The 19,325-nt window shown below is 36.5% G+C and overlaps 1 protein-coding gene across 3 annotated transcripts in view; it reads left to right on the top strand.

Annotated features, from left to right (window-relative positions):
• Window positions 1–18,619, top strand: part of LOC129882665 (uncharacterized) — a 38,895-nt gene extending 20,276 nt beyond the window's left edge. For all 3 annotated transcript variants that reach the window (XM_055957056.1, XM_055957057.1, XM_055957058.1), the window contains 11 exons: window positions 113–253; window positions 980–1,080; window positions 1,186–1,299; window positions 5,912–6,135; window positions 12,835–12,893; window positions 12,983–13,168; window positions 13,247–13,370; window positions 13,474–13,532; window positions 17,238–17,383; window positions 17,739–17,903; window positions 18,128–18,619. In XM_055957056.1, the coding sequence (XP_055813031.1) occupies window positions 113–253; window positions 980–1,080; window positions 1,186–1,299; window positions 5,912–6,135; window positions 12,835–12,893; window positions 12,983–13,168; window positions 13,247–13,370; window positions 13,474–13,532; window positions 17,238–17,383; window positions 17,739–17,903; window positions 18,128–18,424 (1,616 nt within the window). In that variant the 3' untranslated portion in view covers window positions 18,425–18,619. The remainder of the gene's footprint in view (window positions 1–112; window positions 254–979; window positions 1,081–1,185; window positions 1,300–5,911; window positions 6,136–12,834; window positions 12,894–12,982; window positions 13,169–13,246; window positions 13,371–13,473; window positions 13,533–17,237; window positions 17,384–17,738; window positions 17,904–18,127) is intronic.
• Window positions 18,620–19,325: the final 706 nt, after the last annotated feature.

The following is a 19,325-nucleotide window of genomic DNA, read 5'->3' as shown; positions in this document are numbered from 1 at the left end:
GGGAGTGATGGTGATGGTCAGTCTATGGCATGATGAGAACTAGAACTCAGATCATCCATTTTCCTTGTATCGTCTTTAAACTAATGTTCTCTGTTACATTTTGCAATGTCAGCAATCAAGGATTTCAGAGCACAAGAGAGTGAGACACCCAAGATCATGCATAATCTGACAAACACATGGGTAAAGCCAACTGATGACTTCAAGGAACCACCTCTCTGTTTTCCCTTGCGAAACCTGCTTCTTTACTTTCCAGGTAGAGGTTCCCCTGTCGAGCTGTCCCATACTGTTGATTTAGCACTTAATCAAAAATATAATTATGGACATTCCCATATATTAATTACTAGGAAGGTGCAAGGATTTTGAGATTTTCTACCTCAAACGTGCAACTTGTGTGTTTCCTTTTAGTAAAAAAATACGAATATAATGTTTATCTACAGATTCCTTCTGCCTACCCCCTCGTCTTTTTGTTGCTGTGTAAAATGACCGAAAATCTGACAAGAAAGGAACAATCAAGCATTTGAAGAAGGGGTGATTTCAAGGTTTAATTTGTATGACATGATATATTATAGCTCTTCCAACTGATGTGATTGTAACCTAGTGCAATTTAGACGTAAAGTAGAGGAATCCATTGTATTCAATGTTATTCATCAAAGAGTAGTTTGCTAAACTTTCAAAATAAATGTTGATAATGTTCAGTGCCATAAAACAGTGCTATGATAGAAAAAGGTAAAGAGGTATGTCGTTGGTGTTCTCTTTGAATCACTACGAGGAAGCTTGGACTTATGGTGGGAGTTTTTTGAAACCCGAGACTGATAGCTTATGTCAATTTATTTTTGAAAAAGCTTCCCTTGGCTAAATAATTTCATGAGATGATAAAAAGATGCGAAAGCTTCCATATACAAATGTGAGGATTATAATTTGCCTGAAGCGCCTAGTTCCTAGCATTTGTCTCTTATTAAGTTTCTGGTTTTTCTTGCAGGTGGCATTTCAGTTGATGAGTGTGGCAATCGCCTTTTTCTCTCTGACTCCAATCACCACAGAGTTATTGTACTAGATGGCAATGGAATGATCTTAGATTCTGTATGTGTCAGGCATGCATCGGGGGCTTCATCATCTTTGATTGTCATATCTTACTGTTAAAGCATGAAAGTTGTTTCTAATGCAAACATTATCATTTTGACGTAGATTGGTTCTTCCCCTGGGCATGAGGATGGAGAATTTGAATCAGCAAAGTTAAGGCGTCCGGCAGCTTCTTTTTATCATGCCGCTGAGGACTGTCTATATCTTGTGGACTCTGAGGTAATTGCATTGGAGCTCTTTAAGTGTCTTGGTATGATATTTTATTTGTCATTGCCTAACATTGATGGTTAAGAGGGACAAAAAAAGAGAAGGGTGTGGATGTGTATGATTTGGCAAGTGAAAAGTAAAACCACTTCATCCCACAAGATTTCAATTTTTTGGGATGTATCAAATTGTTAATTCACTTCCAGAAAAAAAGTTGATGTCTCAAGATCAGAATTCATTAAGTCATTCACTTTTTGAAAATTACGTGCTGTGTTTGTGAAGCTATGAAAATATTTTAAAAGTCAAAAGTCTTTCTTCTCTCCATAAAAGTAATATATACATGAGATGAGTCTCCAAATCTATCTATACTACCTTAAAAGCATGAACTTCCTAATTTGAACGTTAAATCCTATAATACCCCCAACTTAAACTACCCAATTTAGTATATCTTCTGTACTTTATATTATATTATATTTATTTATTTATTTATTTATATTACTCCCTTTGTCTCATTTTATGTGGCACCCTTTCTTTTTTGATACGTCCCAAAAAAATGTCACCTTTATATAATTAGAAACAATGTAACTTTAAATTTTCCCTTTTACCCTTAATGAAATGATTTACAACCACACAAATATCTAAGAATTGTTTTAGACCACAAGTTTCAAAAGTCTTCCTTTTTTTCTTAAACACCGTGCCAAATCAAACGGTGCCACATAAAATGGGATGGAGGGAGTATATTATATTAAAAGCAAACACCTTTTCTCATTTTAAGGATTGTGACTTTTTCAAAGGGTTGTGCCTTTTTCAAAGAGTTGTGACTTTTTCGATGAGTTGTGTCCTTTCCGAAGGGTTGTTACTTTTCTGAAGGGTTGTGACTTTTCCATAAGGCACAATAAGCACATTTTCATACTATTTTTTGTTGGCTATCTCATATTCTTAAACTAGGAATTTTTAAGTATTCTATTCTTAATCAACAATAATTGATGCAACAAAGAGAATGCAATAACTCAACTGCAAACAAGAAGACTATCTAGACAATTAATCTGTACTCATTTTCATTGCCATAGACATACTTTTGCAACAACTTCTACTTGACGAGAAGTTCAATGATTTTCCGTTGCACAAAATACAAATTGGTGTTCAAGGAAAAGTCTCAAACTTTTGGAGAAAAAGGGTTTGATCAAAAACTTGTTTGAATGGTCCAAACTAGCTTTAATAAGCACTTCGTTTTCAATTTATTTGTTGTACTTTTATTTTTATTCTGTTTAATATAGATTTTTTTTGGACTAATTCTAACTCTTCAAGAGACATGTCTAAGACCACAAAATCAAAGAACACTTAGAGGTACATTCTACATATCTTTAGTTTGATACCATAAAATTAAAAGTCATTCTTTATTTTTTAAAATTTCGTGCCAAATTAAAATTAGACAAATCTATATCTATCTATATCTGCATATACTACCTTAAAAGCATTAATTCCATAACTTGAATGTCAAATTATAATACCCTCAAATTAAAACACCCAATTTAGTATATCTTCTATATTTTATATTATATTATATTATATTTATTTACTTATATTATATTAAAGGCAAACACTTTTTCACATTGAAAGGTTGTGTCTTTTTCGAAGGGTTGTGACTTTCTAATAAGGCACAATAAGCACATTTTCATACTATCCTTTGTTGGCTATAAATCAACGGGTTTTCTCATATTTTTAAACTACAAATTTTTGAAGTTTTCTATTCATCTTAAAACACTCAAATTAGTATATCTTCTATATATTTTATATTATATTTATTTATTTATTCATATTATATTATATTAAAAATAAACAACTTTTCACATTGAAGAGTTGTGACTTTTTTGAAAGGTTGTGACATTTTCGAAGAGTTGTGACTCTTTCGATGAGTTGTGATCTTTTCGAAGGGTTGTGACTTTTCTGAAGGGCTATGACACATGGTCATACTACCATTTGTTGACTATAAATGGAGGTGCTTCCTCTCATTTTTAAACTACAAATTTTTAAGTTTCCTATTTTCTATTCTTAACTCAAGTGTGATTTCCAGCCGTTGATTGAGTGAATTTGAAGTTCAGTAGAATTTGAACACTCTTCACTTGAATGTTAAATTACTATAATACCCTCAACAAAAAACACTCAATTTAGTATATCTTCTATAGTTCTATATTTTATATTTATATTATATTAAAAGTAGGAACTCCAACAACACAACAATAACTAAGCAATGAATTGTAGGGGAAGGAGGAGAAGGTATATTTAAGTGGTCTAATTAGGAGATTTTAAGAGTGACTTTTTAATTTTTACATATCACAATTAATTTTAAAATGAGGAAAGAGAAAAAAAAAGAGAAAAAAAGATAAATCTAATTGGAAGCTATAGAGAGGTGCCACATCACCCTATCTATATCTGGCTTTATATTATAAATAGATATAGATGTTTTCAGATATGATTTCATAACTTTCAATAAAAACACAGTTAGTAATCGTAAGAAAGTTTATCTTCATTATTCATAGGAGCTTATACTTTATTATCTCATTTATAATCGTTTACTTAAATTTTTGGTTTAATAATATTGACATTATTTATATAAATAGTGTACTACATAGTTTGGCATTCACTTGCAACGCACGTGCATTAAAACTAGTTGTTATATAAGAGGGAGTAAGTAGTTCGGTAAAAGAACACGAAATTGAAGCTATGAGCAAGTCAAAATAGCGATGCTTGTGTGTTGGTGAATACAACCTGGCTCAAGCTCATTATTAATCAGCAATTTGAGCTTGTACAAGTTCGAGTTTGGCTTGTTTAAGTTCCCAAGGTCTTTTCTTCAAACTTCTACTTATTTATATATTGAAAATAAAGGAAAGATATAAAATAGTTGAGCTAATTGTTTTCCAATATAAATTGGAAACTCAATACTTGTTATGTGGAAAAATATTAATGTTCTGATCCTATCTAGTATTAGTGTTCTAGTGTGTCCCTACTTAAATTCTAACATATACGTACAATAGTAAAAAAATTAATGAATTCCTTAAATTATAATTTGTGCTCCAGTAAAGCGAACTCAAGCTTAGAGTGACGACCCGCCTTGTCATCACTCCACATAAGCACCACGTAAGTGCCACATGGCACAAAGTTACTCATGTGGAAGCCTTACATAGGAAAAAGGCTTGTCCGTAGTGGAAGGTTCTAGAGACATGTGTTCCCTTGGAAGACTTTAGAATTTCATGGATTTGCATGAAAAGTCTTAGAATCTTCTAGTTGTGTAGAGTGTTCTATAAAGAGGACTTATTTGTAAATATAGAGGGACTTGTATATAAATTATTATTTGCACTTTAGCTCCTAGGGAGTAGTATAAATAGAAGGGGCTATTCATTTGTACACCAATTAAGCAACAAACAATCTTCCAAATCAATATACAAAGCCTTCTTCATAAAAGTTTTCTTGTCTTTCTTTTAATCTACTGTTCCCTTAGCGATCTAGTTTAATAGGCTTACTTGAGCTTGCAAGATCGTGAAAGAATTGTGAGTAAGTTGTCAAGTGCCGTGCGGTGGTCTTAGTTGAAGTCTAAATCCGTGACATTAGGCTTGTTTACTTTATCTAGAAAAGCTCAACAACAACACACCCAGTGAAATCCCACTAAGTGGGTCTGGGGAGGGTAGAATATACGGAGACCTTACCACTATCTCGTGGAGGTAGGAAGACTCAATTTTCTAAATTCATTGGTTTGAGCTTTTAATAATTGAGAACACATGAATTTCAAGAACTTGGGCCAACTGACCATGATTACGTGTCTATACTTGTAGCTCAAGTGAACCTAGTGAAAGATAGTGGTAAAAGCAAGACAAATGTGGTTATGCTTTTGAGTGATGTTGTTAGTCTTTTTTTAATAGAAAATAAATCTGCACTCAGTTCCAGACTTTGTGCTGCAGAACATGGTCACCTGAGTAAGAAAAGGAACTTCCGCTCCACCCTAAGTGAATTTCCTTATATACCTTTTGGTTCTTTTGAAGATTATGTCCAACTTCTTTCACAAGAGAGGTCTACCATATAGTCTCAACAGAGTGAAAGATTGCATACTCACTTTTTAGTCTTTCAATGTAATCTTTTTATTCCTCTCCTAAGAACCACAATGTAGCATGGCCTCCTACACATTTCCCATCCTTCGGAACATCCAACTTAAAATTTTTCTCTTAATAATCAAGTGAAGTAGAAACTGAGCATTCAAATTGGGTTTCATAAGGTAATATCTGTGTATTTCTTTCTTCTCCATGAGTCATATTGTTGTTGAGTTAGCGCTCAATCTACAGTTCTCTCTTACAAGTATCAATAACCACTTGTTTTTAGGCTAATTGATATAATTTTTTTTGTCAAATGGGATTTAGAATGACCTTAAGATACTGTGTTATTCAAAAGACAGTATTGCTTCCATGTATCTCCTTTAAGTTATACCTGGATTTTAGGATGTTCTACTACTATACAACCTTGAGATTTTTGTCCTAGTGGTTGAGGACACCCTTACTGTTCTTTTTTTTCCCCTCTCTTTTTGGTATGGCGTCCCTAATACTTCATAAAACTAACAAATGTGTCCCTGTTGTGAAAGAATCATGCTATTAGGAGAGCTGATATGGGGAGGAGGGTTGTGGAGACTTTGTACCCAAGGAGCAAAACAAATAAAAATAGCAGTATATGGAGCTGGATGTTGGGAAAGCTTTGGCCTAGAAATGATCTAGATGCAGAGTCTGAGGAATTGAATCTGGATGCATTGGTGTTTCCATGGCACATTCTGAAATCTCCAAATGGCGATCTCCTCATTTTTAACCGCAGGTAGATGCGACATCTGATCCATTTATCTTCCAAGTTTATACATCTGCAAATGTTTCGTACTATTTCATCCTCACCTTGTTTTAACTTCTATTTCAAATGCATGGACACCTTACATATTTTGCATGATGGCTTTGTATTAATGAACATAGAACACTAGCTGTGAAATTTTCTCTACTTTCGTTTGAGTTGTTTGGTGAGGTGAAAAAGCATATCTGCTAGTTGGTTTTCTGATACAGAGGCAGGAAAGGAAAGTTCCTTTCATTGGTTCTCTGTCATCCTAATGGAAATGGATCAATTATCTGTTCAAACATTTAAGTATCCTGAAGGCTTAGTTTAGAGTTACCTTATTATAATAGGCAGAAAGCACCGTCTGTAAAACAACAAGGAAAACTAAAGGAGGGAATAATCAGCTGATGGATGCCGGGAATATTAACTGGTTCTGGAGTTCCTTGCACTTCCTTCAATTGCAAATGGGAGCTATGGAAAAAATAATTCTTCAATACTAAGCTAGTTAAGGTTGGGTCTATCCGTATATGTATCCTCATTATTCATTTCACTCCATTTGAATTTGGTTCATTTCAATATTTAATAATTTAGATACTAGTAACAGTCTACATTTTCAATTGACATATAAATGCCAACTAGTTAATATCTCCTATTTGGATCTTTTTCTTCTGCTCTATTCTATTTTTCGCTAAATCTGCATGTATTCTAAGAGATTATAGGTATTCTGAGATAACTTCCGTCATGTGATTTTAAGGTTATCTAGTCTTCTTTTAACATCTTATTATGGTTTCACACCTACACTTTAGCTATCATTATTATATTTTCATTAGGTCAGATTTTATGGGTAACTCGTCTCCTTTAACACCTTGTCATGGGTGTAATAACATCTAAATCATATGCATGCTTTGATCAAGTCGTGATACACGTACGATCTAGAGCCTCTTTCTCACAACCATCAAAGGAAGCTCCATAAGTGTTGCTCAACTCTAAAACATTGGAGTTCACTTTGTTGGAGGCTTCAACTAGCCTCTAGAAATTCCTTTGGCTGCATGGCCACTCTCTCCGCTTTATGGACATGCATAAGTTGCAAATTTGTGCCATCTTTTTCTGCATGGATTGATTGGTCCATCTCATCCTCAACAATTGTCATGGCATTAGCAACCTTCAACTTTTCAGTTTCATGGGACTCCTTATTTGCTTCCTAATTGATTCAGAAAGGGAGGAGGAGGAGAAGATGATGTGGTTTTCTTTCGATTCATGGTAGCAGATTCTCAAGTTGCAAAGCTTTCAAAAAATTTTGTTGCAGTTTCTTTCAGGTTCGAGATGAAGGGGAGCGTTGGAGTAACTGGTAAAGTTGCTGCCATGTGACCAGGAGGTCAGGGGTTCAAGCCTTGGAAATAGCCTCTAGCAGAAATGCAAGGTAAGGCTGCGTACAATAGACCCTTGTTGTCGGGCCCTTCCCCGAACCCTGCGCATAGTGGGAGCTTTAGTGCACCGGGCTGCCCTTTTTTTCTTTCAGGTTCGAGATGAGGTTTGTCTATGTGAGGCAGGCCTATCTTGAGGGAGTTATGTTCATTGAGTTGATCCTAACGTGGCTAATTAACAGTCTCAATGGAAGTTTCTGCTTAATCAATCTCAGTTTTGCCCAAAGAAGTGAACTGATTTGGTCCCAAACTAAATCCAGCCCGGTTGATATGAATGTCCAGGGCCAGGTTCTTATTTGAAATCACTGTTTTTTTGATAATGATCTTATTTGAAATCACTGTTGGAACAGCTGTCTCTGATGACCCACCTGACGTGCCGACATGGTCTGTGAGGGCCATCTTTTTTTGTATCATATCTGTGCAGATACCCTTCGTCAGGGGTCTCGATATCCGCTGGACTAAACCCTGTTTTCCTTTGTCTTTTCCGATGGAGAAACTTGCCGGAATTTCCACGTAGATTTGTATGGTGAAGAGAATACCCCCTACTCCAAGGGCTTCCTTTCTCTGATTCTGATTCTGACCCATTTCAAGTGATTCCGAAGTTGTGCTTCTTTTTCATCTCAATCCAACCCCCACCAATGGTCTCCAATGGCTTTGAAGACATTTTGAGACCAAAGTAACTAGTCTAGCCCAGACTGAGTTGGGTAAATCTCCGTGTTCAACAGATCCTAGCAATGGAGTCTACCACTGTAGCCTGATGGGTAAATTCTTTTTTTTTTTTGTTTTGATGAAGTAAGATGTTGTATTTTGTAGGCATCAAGGGAGATGCAAATTACATACACCAAAACATGGTTAACACCTGAGAACAACAACACCTATTTAATTAGGGAGTTAGCCACAAGCAAAAGAATGGTGTCGAAGGCATATTGATTAAATATAAGAGGGGCAATATATCATTTACAGGGGATAAATTACTCGAACGAAGAGGTTAAGAAGGGTAATATACTTTCAGCACCATTCCCCCTTCATAATCTGTTCTGTAGTAGCTCCAAAAGCAAATTCAAAGAGAAATTTGCCATCTCCCATTTCGTATAGGCCATGAGCTTGTTTCCACTGAGAATTGGTCCATCGCCTGATTGCTGAGAGCGTTGGGATCTCCGAAGGTACCAACAAGGCATTTATCGAGGGCTTCATGTTGGAAGTCAGGGGCCTCTTTAATGTGGATATTGGTTCCCCCCTAATAAATGTCTTATCATCAATAACATATTGGTTTAGATCATTTAAGACTTCTGAGAGCCTCTGCAGATGGAAGTTCCTTCATTGTCAATCTTGGTTCAACATCATTGATTAGAGGTCTCTGACTTCTTAAAATATACCAACCTTATCAGCTGAAGAATTCCATCCTGTATTAAAAGCCACTTCCGGTATGAGTAGGAATGATCTTTTCCTTCTCTAATGCTGACAATACTGATGTATTCTCCAAAGCTGTTGTAGTTCCTAGAGCAAAAAATCTTGGAAAATTTGTCTCTCTTTTTTGATCAAGTAACCAGTATCATTTCATAAATTTAAAGGCCAAAAATTGGCTTATACAAGTAGTATACCAAAAAGTAAAGAGCCTACAAAAAGATATGGTTCTCTACAAAAAAACACCCAATCCTTTAAGCATCCCGGCACTACATGGCTGCACCAAAATTACATAAGGGACCGAAGACAACTCCTCAACTACCCAAAACTCAGTTCTACCCCTTCAACAGCCCTCCTATTCTCTCTCTCCAAATGATCCACATGAAAGCCAGAGGAACAACATTCGATGCCACTCTTCCTCCTGCTTCCTCCAACTTTCCATCATAACAACAAATCCTTTATAAACGTTGGCATCACCCTAGACATACCAAACCAACAGAACATATCCCACCACAATCTCGTAGTCAGGCTGCAGTGTAGTAAAAGATGATCTACCTCTTACCCGCCTCCTTGCATAAGTAACACCAGCTGATATAAACAGCCTTCCTTTTCCTTAGGTTTTCTACCGTCAAAATCACTCTTCTAGCAGCTAACCATGAGAAAACATCACACCTTCCTTGGCACCTTGGGAATCCAAATCGACTTTACTGGAAACACCTCCTCCGCTTCTCATATAAGGACTTAACAGCAAAAATACCTTTGTTCCCCAACTTCCATTTCATAGAATCAGGTCTTTCGACTGGCTCACAATGTTGCTGGAGTAAACTAACAATCGTTGAAAATCATTCACTTCCCAATCTTGGAAATTCCTCCTAAACCTCAAATCCCAGAAAGGATCTCTTCAGTGTGTTCCCCTTATTTTTAAATCAATTACCCAAATAGCTCTGAGTGATGTTGTATTAGCAAAAAAAGGAGCAAAGGGGGCTAGGCCTGACCTCAATACAACACATAGCCACATATGCTCCCAAAAAACGAAAGGCTCACACAATTGTTACAATGCCTTCTGGTACATCAGCATAGCCGCCAAACTAGCTAACAAAAAAAAGTTGGTTTTGTCATATTTACACCTAATACTAGGCATTTGCCATTTGTCCAGCACAAAGAGACCTCTAGCCTGTCTAGGTAACTGAGAAAAGGACTGAGTGAGCAAATTCTGAGTAGAAATAGAAGCCAATTTGGCTAAGCAGTCAACAATTTGGTTTCCTTCTCTAAAGCAATGCTTCACTTGGATCCCAACTCTGTTTTTGATAGTGATGATGTTGTCCTGCACATGTTTCAGTGTCATGTTTCCGACAAGACTGTTATCAAGCATATTAGCTATGATCATGGAGTCTAGTTCAAGAGTAAAATTAGTGAATCCATAGTGGTTACCCCACTTTACTCCAAACTCAGCTGCTAAGGCCTCTGCCGTATTACTGCTACTACGATGATAGAGATGGAGAAAGCCATAACCAAATCAGCTGACTATTTCTTGCAATTCCACCAATGCCAGCCCTGCCACTATCATGTAAGTAGCTACCATCAGTGTTAATTTTGATAAAATTACGGCCTCCCTTTGACAAGAAACCCTGAAATGCTTGGAAACTCATCTTTTAACAACAAATCTCCACACTACAAAGTACCCCCAAAACTAACTCTACTCCCACCCCCTACCTTAAAAGAAAAGTTATCTAAAAGATCTGCCTAACCTTTCATGATATTCCCCCACACTCCACACCCAAATGGTTACGTGATGTCAGTAGTTCTCCAACCCCCTTCCATCACCCCATATTTATCTACTATCACCCCTCTCCATAAGGATTGGACCTCCTCTCCAAATCTCCACAGCCATTTCCCCAACAAAGCTTTGAAGACCCTCAAATCTTTAACTCCCAAACCTCCCCATCCTTTAGGAGTAGTCATTGTCTCTCAACGGACCAAGTGATACTTCTTTTCCCCGTCCGCTGAATCCCAAAAGAAGTTTCTTTGAAGCTTTTCCAATTCTCCTGTGACGCTGATAGAAGCCTGAAACAATGACATAAAGTAGATGGGGATGCTCGATAAAGTGCTCGTAATAAGCACTTCCTTCCCTCCTTTGGACAGATACTTTTTCTGCCAATCTGCAAGCCTCTTCTCAACCCTTTGAAGTACTGGTTTCCACACACTAAGGTCCTTATTTGATGTCCCCAGAGGTAAACCCTGATATGTAGTTGGAACAACCCCTCCTCGGCAATGTAAAACCTGGAAAGCAAATCAATGTTGACCACCTCACCAATGGGAATGATCTCACATATTCTGAGATTAATTTGAGGCCTAACACCGCATGAAACCAAGTCAACACTTGGCCTAGAAAGTCCAGCTGAGCTCCGTCTGCATCACAAAAAAGAAAAAACCAGGGTATCATCTGCAAACAAAAGGTGAGAAACCGATAAAGACCCACCACCAACCGTAGCAGATGTTACAACGGATCCAATCATTGAAGACATGATTACCAAAATGAAGAGCATAGGTGATAAAGGATCCCTTGCCTCAACCCCCTCAAACTGCCCAAAGCACCACACGGGTTAGTGTTTACCAACACTGAGTAGCGCACAGAGGAAATACAACATCTGACCCACTTCCTTTATTTCTCCCCAGAACCCATCTTCATCAAGATGAAATCGAGGAACCTCCAGTTTACATGGTCGTAAGCCCTTTCAAGATCAAGTTTGCATAACACTCTTGGAATACCCTGCTTCCTTCTCGAATCTACCACTTTGTGTGCCACCAAAGATGCATCCAAAATCTGCCTACCTTCCACAAAGGCATTTTGTGAAGAAACTTTCTCATCCAGGACCTTCTTAAGTTTGTTAGAAAGCACCTTAGATAAAATTTCTCTACAATCTTTCCATTATTCGCACACGTGATAGTTCCTTTGTACATGTCCTTTATGACATTTGATATGGAATGTTTCTTCTAATTGACTATTGTTACATAGGCTGTTAACCTTCCAAAACTCTCCTCCTTTGTTCGAGATTGAAACCGGTGATACGAAGCTCAAATAAGATATGATTCCTTCATAGGAGAAGTTGAAAAATCAGTAACGTTTCCCAATTCAGTATAATGTCCTATGCGTTAAATGCTATAGGATGTTCATGTTACACAGTTAGTTTGGTCATTATATGTCCCTTGTTGATGTGCAAACACAAAACACTGTCAGAGACTAGTTATGTCCATTTGACTTTTCATTTTAATTTTCGACTGGTTCTAGCATAAAATTTCTTCAGGCATACGGCTTTGTAATTTCTATTTTCTTCTTTTCCCTTTGACTTTACTGGTTCATTTTTTCTTTGTTTTCTCTCTTTGAGCAGAATGTTTATATTATAATGCAACTGTTCGCCTGCTAATAGTTGTTAAACTGTGTAATCTATATATTTTTAAGCCTTAAGCTTTATAACCTATCTTGGGCAGCATAACTAGGTATGTTGGTATAACATAACAGGTTTATAAGGTTGGAAATACTCAGAACATATAGCCCCACATTGGTTGTTAATTTGGTTTTAGAACCTAGTTGGGCAACATTTCATGAACTTACAATTTAAATATAATGAACAAACTTGTGATTTTGTCTCTATGACCCTTCAATCATGGAAATTGGAATACTAAAAGCCCCAAGATTGCTCTTTCTGAGTTCATATATTGCAGAAGTTGTTTTTTTGATAACCATATTGCAGAAGTTGTTTTCCGTATTTTGAAATTGAATATCTCGACAATTTCTGCACTCGTATTTGTAAATTCTGCGGTTTGAGTTGTGGGGCTGCCCTCACTTTAATTTTTTTGAATGCAGCTGTGAGACGTTGTGGATCATGGATTTTGCCTCAGGCTTGATCAGAGAGGTTGTTAAAGGTATTGAAATTATTGCCAGAAATATTCTCAACTTGTCTCTATTCTATCAGTTAGCCTTGTCAGTTGTTGACTCATCCATACTCTAAAAGGATTTTCAAATATTTTGGAGATATGTGAGCCATTGATCCTGGAGAAGTCGATGCTTTTGAATCAAATACCTAATGATTGGTTGCAGAAGCAAATGGATGCAGATTGCTCATCAAAGAGAATTCCATATGTTGAACTTATATCTTCTGTGGAAACTTTTCAGGATCAGATACTCATTTGTGATACAGGTAATCATGTCTTCAATGATTGGATCCGTTGTAACATCTGCTTTGCCTGATTCAATTTTTGATCGCGCTTATCTGTAGTTGGTCAGACGGTATTAAAACTCAATAGAAACTCGGGTTCTATATCAAGCTTCCAGTTTTCTAATTTGGGGATCCTTGGGTTTCCTTACTGGTCCTCATCTCCTCTGGAACGAGTATGTGCTGCGTAAGTGTAACAGATTAAAGAATCTCTATTAAGCCATTGTTCTTTTCTGCCTTCTCTGGGCGATTATATTAATTTACTGTGATGTTTGATGCTGGTATTACAGTGATGCAGCATTGGCAGCAAATTTCATTGATCACATAGAATCTTTCAACTTGTTGCCAGGTAGTAAAAGCCTATTATTGGTTACATGTAGTTCAAAACTCTTACCTGGAAATTTTTGTACTGATCTTTCAGTTGTTTATCAATACCTATAATCTTTATCTTATCTTCTTTCTCTGGATCATATATTCTTGCAAGAATTTGGTTGTAATTCATATAGCTTTTGTGATACAGTAACTCTTCCTTTATAAAAAAGGAGCTCTTTAGGTTTAACTCCAGAGTGGGACTAGTGTGTTATAGATTAGTATGTTAGGAGTTAGATAAATATTAAAAATAATAATGTAAATCTATCAGTAGTGGCGGATCCAGGACTAAAATTTGTTGGGTTCAAATTTTAGGTTTTTTTTTGGTAACTAACAGTTTTTATTAATCACCAAGAGATATTTACATAATCATAACAAACTACATCACAGTTTGTTATCCAACAAGAGAAAAAACTCAAACTAAGAACTCAAAGATACAACTAACTTCAGAAGAGGAGAAATTGTTGTAGTCGAGTACTAATCACCAAAGGAGCTCTCAAACTGCACATATATGCTATTTCTTTAGTTATCTCTTCATAGTTTCTTCTTTTTTCTTCAAATGTCCTCTGATTTCTTTCCATCCATACTCTGCATAAGAGCACTCGGCATACATTAATTTGAAGAGCTGCGCATTGTGAGACTTGCCTTTAGATTGTTTCAGAGTCCATTCCAAATGCATAGCCCATGTATCAGCTTGAAAGAGTGGCCATTTAATCTAGGTAAGCAGTCTCTTCCAAATAGCTCTAGTAAATTCACATTGAGTAAAAAGATGATCTCTATTCTCCAGATCTTGTTGACAGAGTTTGCATTGTTGGTTGACATCTATTCCCCAGGAGGTTAATCTATCTGTAGTTGGGAGTTTGTTCTGCAGCATGATCCACATTGTAACAATAGCCTTTGGTCTTGCATTGTTGTTAAACATCATACTTTTCCAGGGAACTGTTGGTCTATTACCCAGCAAGTTCACATAAAAGTTAGCAATAATTGGTGAGTCTCTTTGAGTATGTATCTGTTCTAATATCACTCTAGCAACAAGTATCTTCCTAACCATCCATGAAGCCTGTTGAGTTATAGGAACACTAAAGATGGTGTGGGATTTTATATAATAAGAATGGATCCATCTAATCCATAACTTATCAGTTTTATGAGCAAGATCCCAGCAGGTCTTAGCAATAGCAGCTTGATTCCACAGTTGTATGTTGATAAGCCTCATTCCTCCAACAGATTTGGGTAAGCACATCCTCTCCCATGCTATCAGTGCCCTCTTGGTGATGGTGTTGGTACCTGACCATATGAAGCTCCTACAATAAGCCTCAATGAGCTTAAGGACTTTTGTAGGTATAATGAATAGTTGGGACCAGTAGGCTTGGATTCCAAAGAGAACTGATTGAACTAATTGCATTCTTCCTGCATAGGAAAGTTTCTTGACAGTCTAGGAGGTAATTCGAGCTACAATTTTATTCACTAGAGGTGTCCATTGCATAAGAGATAACTTTTAGTGGATAAAGGAACACCAAGATATTTGAAAGGGAACTCCCCGTAGCTAAAATGGAACTGCTGCAGTATGGTCTCCTTCATCTGATCAGTGACTCCACCAAAATAAATGGAACTCTTATTCATATTTGCTTGCAGTCCAGAAGCTAGGGAGAACTTTTGGAAACATTGATATATGGCCACTATTGATTGCTGATCCCCTCTGCAGAACAAGAGTAAATCATCTGCAAAGCATATATGATTTATTCTCAATCTTGCACATTTAGGATGAAACTTGAATCTTCCATTGTCTTTAACTTCATCTAGGCATCTGCTCAAGTACTCCATAGATATAGCAAATAGATAAGGGGAGATGGGGTCTCCCTGTCTAAGTCCTCTTGCAGCATTAAAAGGAGGAGTTGGTTCTCCATTAACCAAAATTGTATAGTTCACAGTGTGCAAACATTCAAGGATCCAATCAATGGATTTCCTAGGAAAGCAGAGATTCTCTAGCACTTGTTCCAAGAATGACCATTCCCCAGAATCATAAGCCTTTTGCAGGTCTATTTTGATCATACACCTTGGAGAGATGTGTTTCCTAGAGTAAGCTTTAACAAGCTCATTGGCTAGGATGATGTTATCTGCAAGTTTCCTCCCTGGAATAAAACCTGATTATGCTTCACTGATAATGTATGCCATAATTCTCTGCCATTCTGGTAGCTAGCACTTTAGCAATGATTTTGTATAAAATGGTGCAGCAAGCTATAGACCTATACTCTTTAATATTTATTGGGCTAGCAGTTTTTGGGAAAATTTTAGGTTTTTACTGCTGAACCAATTACACATTTGAAATTATGGTTCCAAATTTACAGGCTGTTTGACCAAGCTGTGGAAATCAGCTTTAAGAGTTACTTATAAGTAGGGATGGCAACGGGGCGGGTTGAAGTAATTATTATCAAAATTAATGCGGGGCGGGGGAGGTTGCGGGTTTAAGGTATCAAATAGGAATCCGAAGAAAATTAAAACTTTAACTTTAATTTAAACTTCTTCTTTTTTTTTTAAAAATAAACTAGATAAATATTAATTAGAGTTAATTAGCGATTAAAAAACATTGTTGAAATATTAATTAGAAACAATTAATTAGTTGTTGAGATGTTAATTAGCGAAAAATGAAAAAAAATTATGAACTTTATTTTTCATATTAAACTCAATTAAAAAAACATAAAAATTTATGCAGGGTGGGTTTATATGGGGCGGGGCGGGTTGAAAATGGAAAAAAATTGTTATGCAGGGCGCGGCGGTTTAAAAAATTTGCGAGTTAAGCTCAACCCGCCCCGCCCCGCACCCACCCCTCCCCGCTCCATTGCCATCCCTACTTATGAAAAGTGTTTTCTGAAGTGGTGCTTTGGAAGTGTAGCAATTTGTGTTTGGCTATATCATTTGAGAAGTGCTTTAATTAGTAGTTTGTGTTTGCCCAATATTTTCAAGAAGGGCTCTTAGGTGTCATATTATAAAAAATTGATGAGCAATCTTTTCCTAAAATTCGAAAGCACTTTTTTTCAGAAGCACTTTTTTCACCTTCTGCGTAAAAGTTGAAACAAAGCTTCTGTTACTACTTTAAAACACTTATTTCTTCACCAAAAGCTTGGTCAAATACCTTTAGTCTTTAAATAAGTTTTTTTCTAGATAAGCACTTTTGACCTTTCAAAAGCTTGGCTAAATAGGCAATTGATATTTGTTGAAATTTTAGTGATTTTGCGCACACACACACAGACATATATATATAATGGTGGGTTTAGTAGTACCTGTTGATTATATGCTACACGCACCTCTCATCAAAGAGTAGTGAATTTAGTATATGTTAACTCAAATTTGAAATCATATGACGTACTTCTGATGACCAATTTTATGTGATCAACAGATACATGTAGGAGGGAGTCTAAAATGTTAATCTGACTAGTGTGTTATTTGAAGGTTTAAAATTTAGTTAACATCTATGACAATCACAGCCAAAGATATTATTAATATTTTTGAGCAGTTTGAGATGTCCCAAAATAGAGAATGCATTACAACGAAGAAGAGTAGTTATTGGGTTGTCACTGCTACCTGTTAAAAAAGTTGTTTTTGGAGATCAATGCAAAAAGAGAAAGTAGGCCAAGTTTTTCTGGATAGAGGGAGTACTACATGATAACCTCGTTTATTTTTTTAACAGGTAAAATTGACATACAACTGAATGTGGATATTCCAGAATATGTTGATCTAATTGAACCATTGGGTGAAAGTTGTATATGGCGGCAAACTAGAGGGGCAGCAACTGAAATATTCGAGGCAGATAGCACGATTACGTCTTCAGAAAAGGTTTCTGATCCCTTTAGGCTTCATGATTTGTATTCACCCATAAATTCTACTTCCTTCATCCCAAGCTGATTTTCCACTTTTCATTTTTGGGTAGTTTCAAAGTGATTTTTGAAAAGGAAGTCATGGTATATACAATGTACCACAAATAGTTATCTGGGACCATTTTAAAAAAAAGAATATTATCCAACATTTTATCTCAACAAATGCTGAATAATTCAATTTAGAACTCCTCCAGTAGCAGTGCAAAGTCAAACCAAGAGATCTATTTGCAATGAATGGAGTATTAAATAGCACATACCTTAAGTAGTGCCTTTTTTCCAGTAGTTTAAAGAGTTAAATTGATGGGGATATGCAGGTTGGTGTTTCCCAGCAATGGTATGATGAAATCGACCACCTTGCCTTTTCAACATCAGAAGTAGAAGCAACCATAGATGAGGGGACAATGAGCTGTTTTGGAGAGATTCCAGAAGGGAAAGTTGAGATCAGTTGCTCTGTTAACTCAAGTCCGGGAACAAGTGAGGTACACATTATTCTTCCCAGCAATTTCCTTTTGATTCCTGAGCTTCTCCAGGATTTGTGTGAAATTTCTCGCTTAAGTTGTTTAAAATGATAAGTTAATTGGTATAATTATCCAGGATTTTGTCCCGAGTGTAGAAATTACTTGCATTTCATACTGAATTTCAGATCCAAAAATGCTGCTTCAGTCGTTATGTGATTGTCTTCATTTCTCTGGTTCCCCACCAGGTTATCATTTGTGCTGTGCTATATCTGAGACTGAAAAAGGATTCAGATGCCTGTAGTGACAGTAGACAGAGTAAAGCAGCTAGGATAGCAGATCTGCTAAACCCTGGGACAAGGGTGAGCATAGATGTAATTCTTCAGTTCTTGTTGGCATCAAAAAGAGATCTAGAAGAAGTCATCATAACAAGACCCGTACATGTGAGACTCAAGTTTGATTGTCCAAACCATCCAAAAGCAGATAACTCTAAAGACATAATTTTGACGGAGACCTCTTTAAATGTGAACGTTGCTCTAAAGTAAACCTTTAATCGTGTAGTGTATGACTCTTGAAGATATTCGTGGCTCATTATTTTTGTATGAATAAGTGGCTTACCTGTTCAATTTTTTAAGTTGCTTTTCTATCTATTTAATAGTAAATTGTTATGTTCTTAGAGGACACACTGTTGATAATATCTGTATGGAGCTGTAAAATTAATAGTTATACGTTGGAGAAAATCTTCCCGTTTCTAAAAGTTCCTGTTTCCTGCATACTTTTCTGAACTTTTCGCCTGTAACACTGCTAGTTATGTTGGGGAATGTGGGAAAGACTGGGTTGCTCATTTGAAATTTCACTTTTTTTTTTATGTAAATCATTTTGATTTTCCTACGTTATAAATCTTATTAGGAAGTTGTTTACAAAAATAATGGAGTAAGTCGAACTACAATTGTGCCAAGTAAAACTATTTCCTTTGATTCTGAAGTCATAAATGATATTAATAGCTTAAGAAACATAGGAATTTTAATTAAGGGTGATAAAAGAGTTTTAAAATTAAGAAAAAGTGACTAAAGTAATCGTAAAATTCTCAAGTTTTATTATTTACACAAAAACCTTATTTTTTCTATCCATCCCTCTCGCTCCCTCTTACCCCTTCCCACTCTGTTTTTCTGTCGCCGCCATCCCTTGTACTTCAGCTGCTCTTATTGCTGTCGTCACCACCTCATCCATCACCACTTCTTCCCCTTATTCCCTCGTCATCACTGCCTCCTCCTCTACCACCATCACCACTTCCTCCTTTTCTTCCAACACGACCATTGTTACCACCTCTTTTTCCTCTATCGTTGTCGCACAACAATCATCACTCCACCTTTGTTGTTACCATCAACATCAGCACCTTCATTGTTGTAATAATCATCTTCTCCTTCACCTCATAACTGCTAAAGT

The sequence above is a fragment of the Solanum dulcamara genome, chromosome 3, assembly GCF_947179165.1.
Source record: "Solanum dulcamara chromosome 3, daSolDulc1.2, whole genome shotgun sequence".
NCBI lineage: Eukaryota > Viridiplantae > Streptophyta > Magnoliopsida > Solanales > Solanaceae > Solanum > Solanum dulcamara.
Note: the sequence above shows the minus strand (reverse complement) of the source record. Positions and strands in the feature narration are given on the sequence as shown.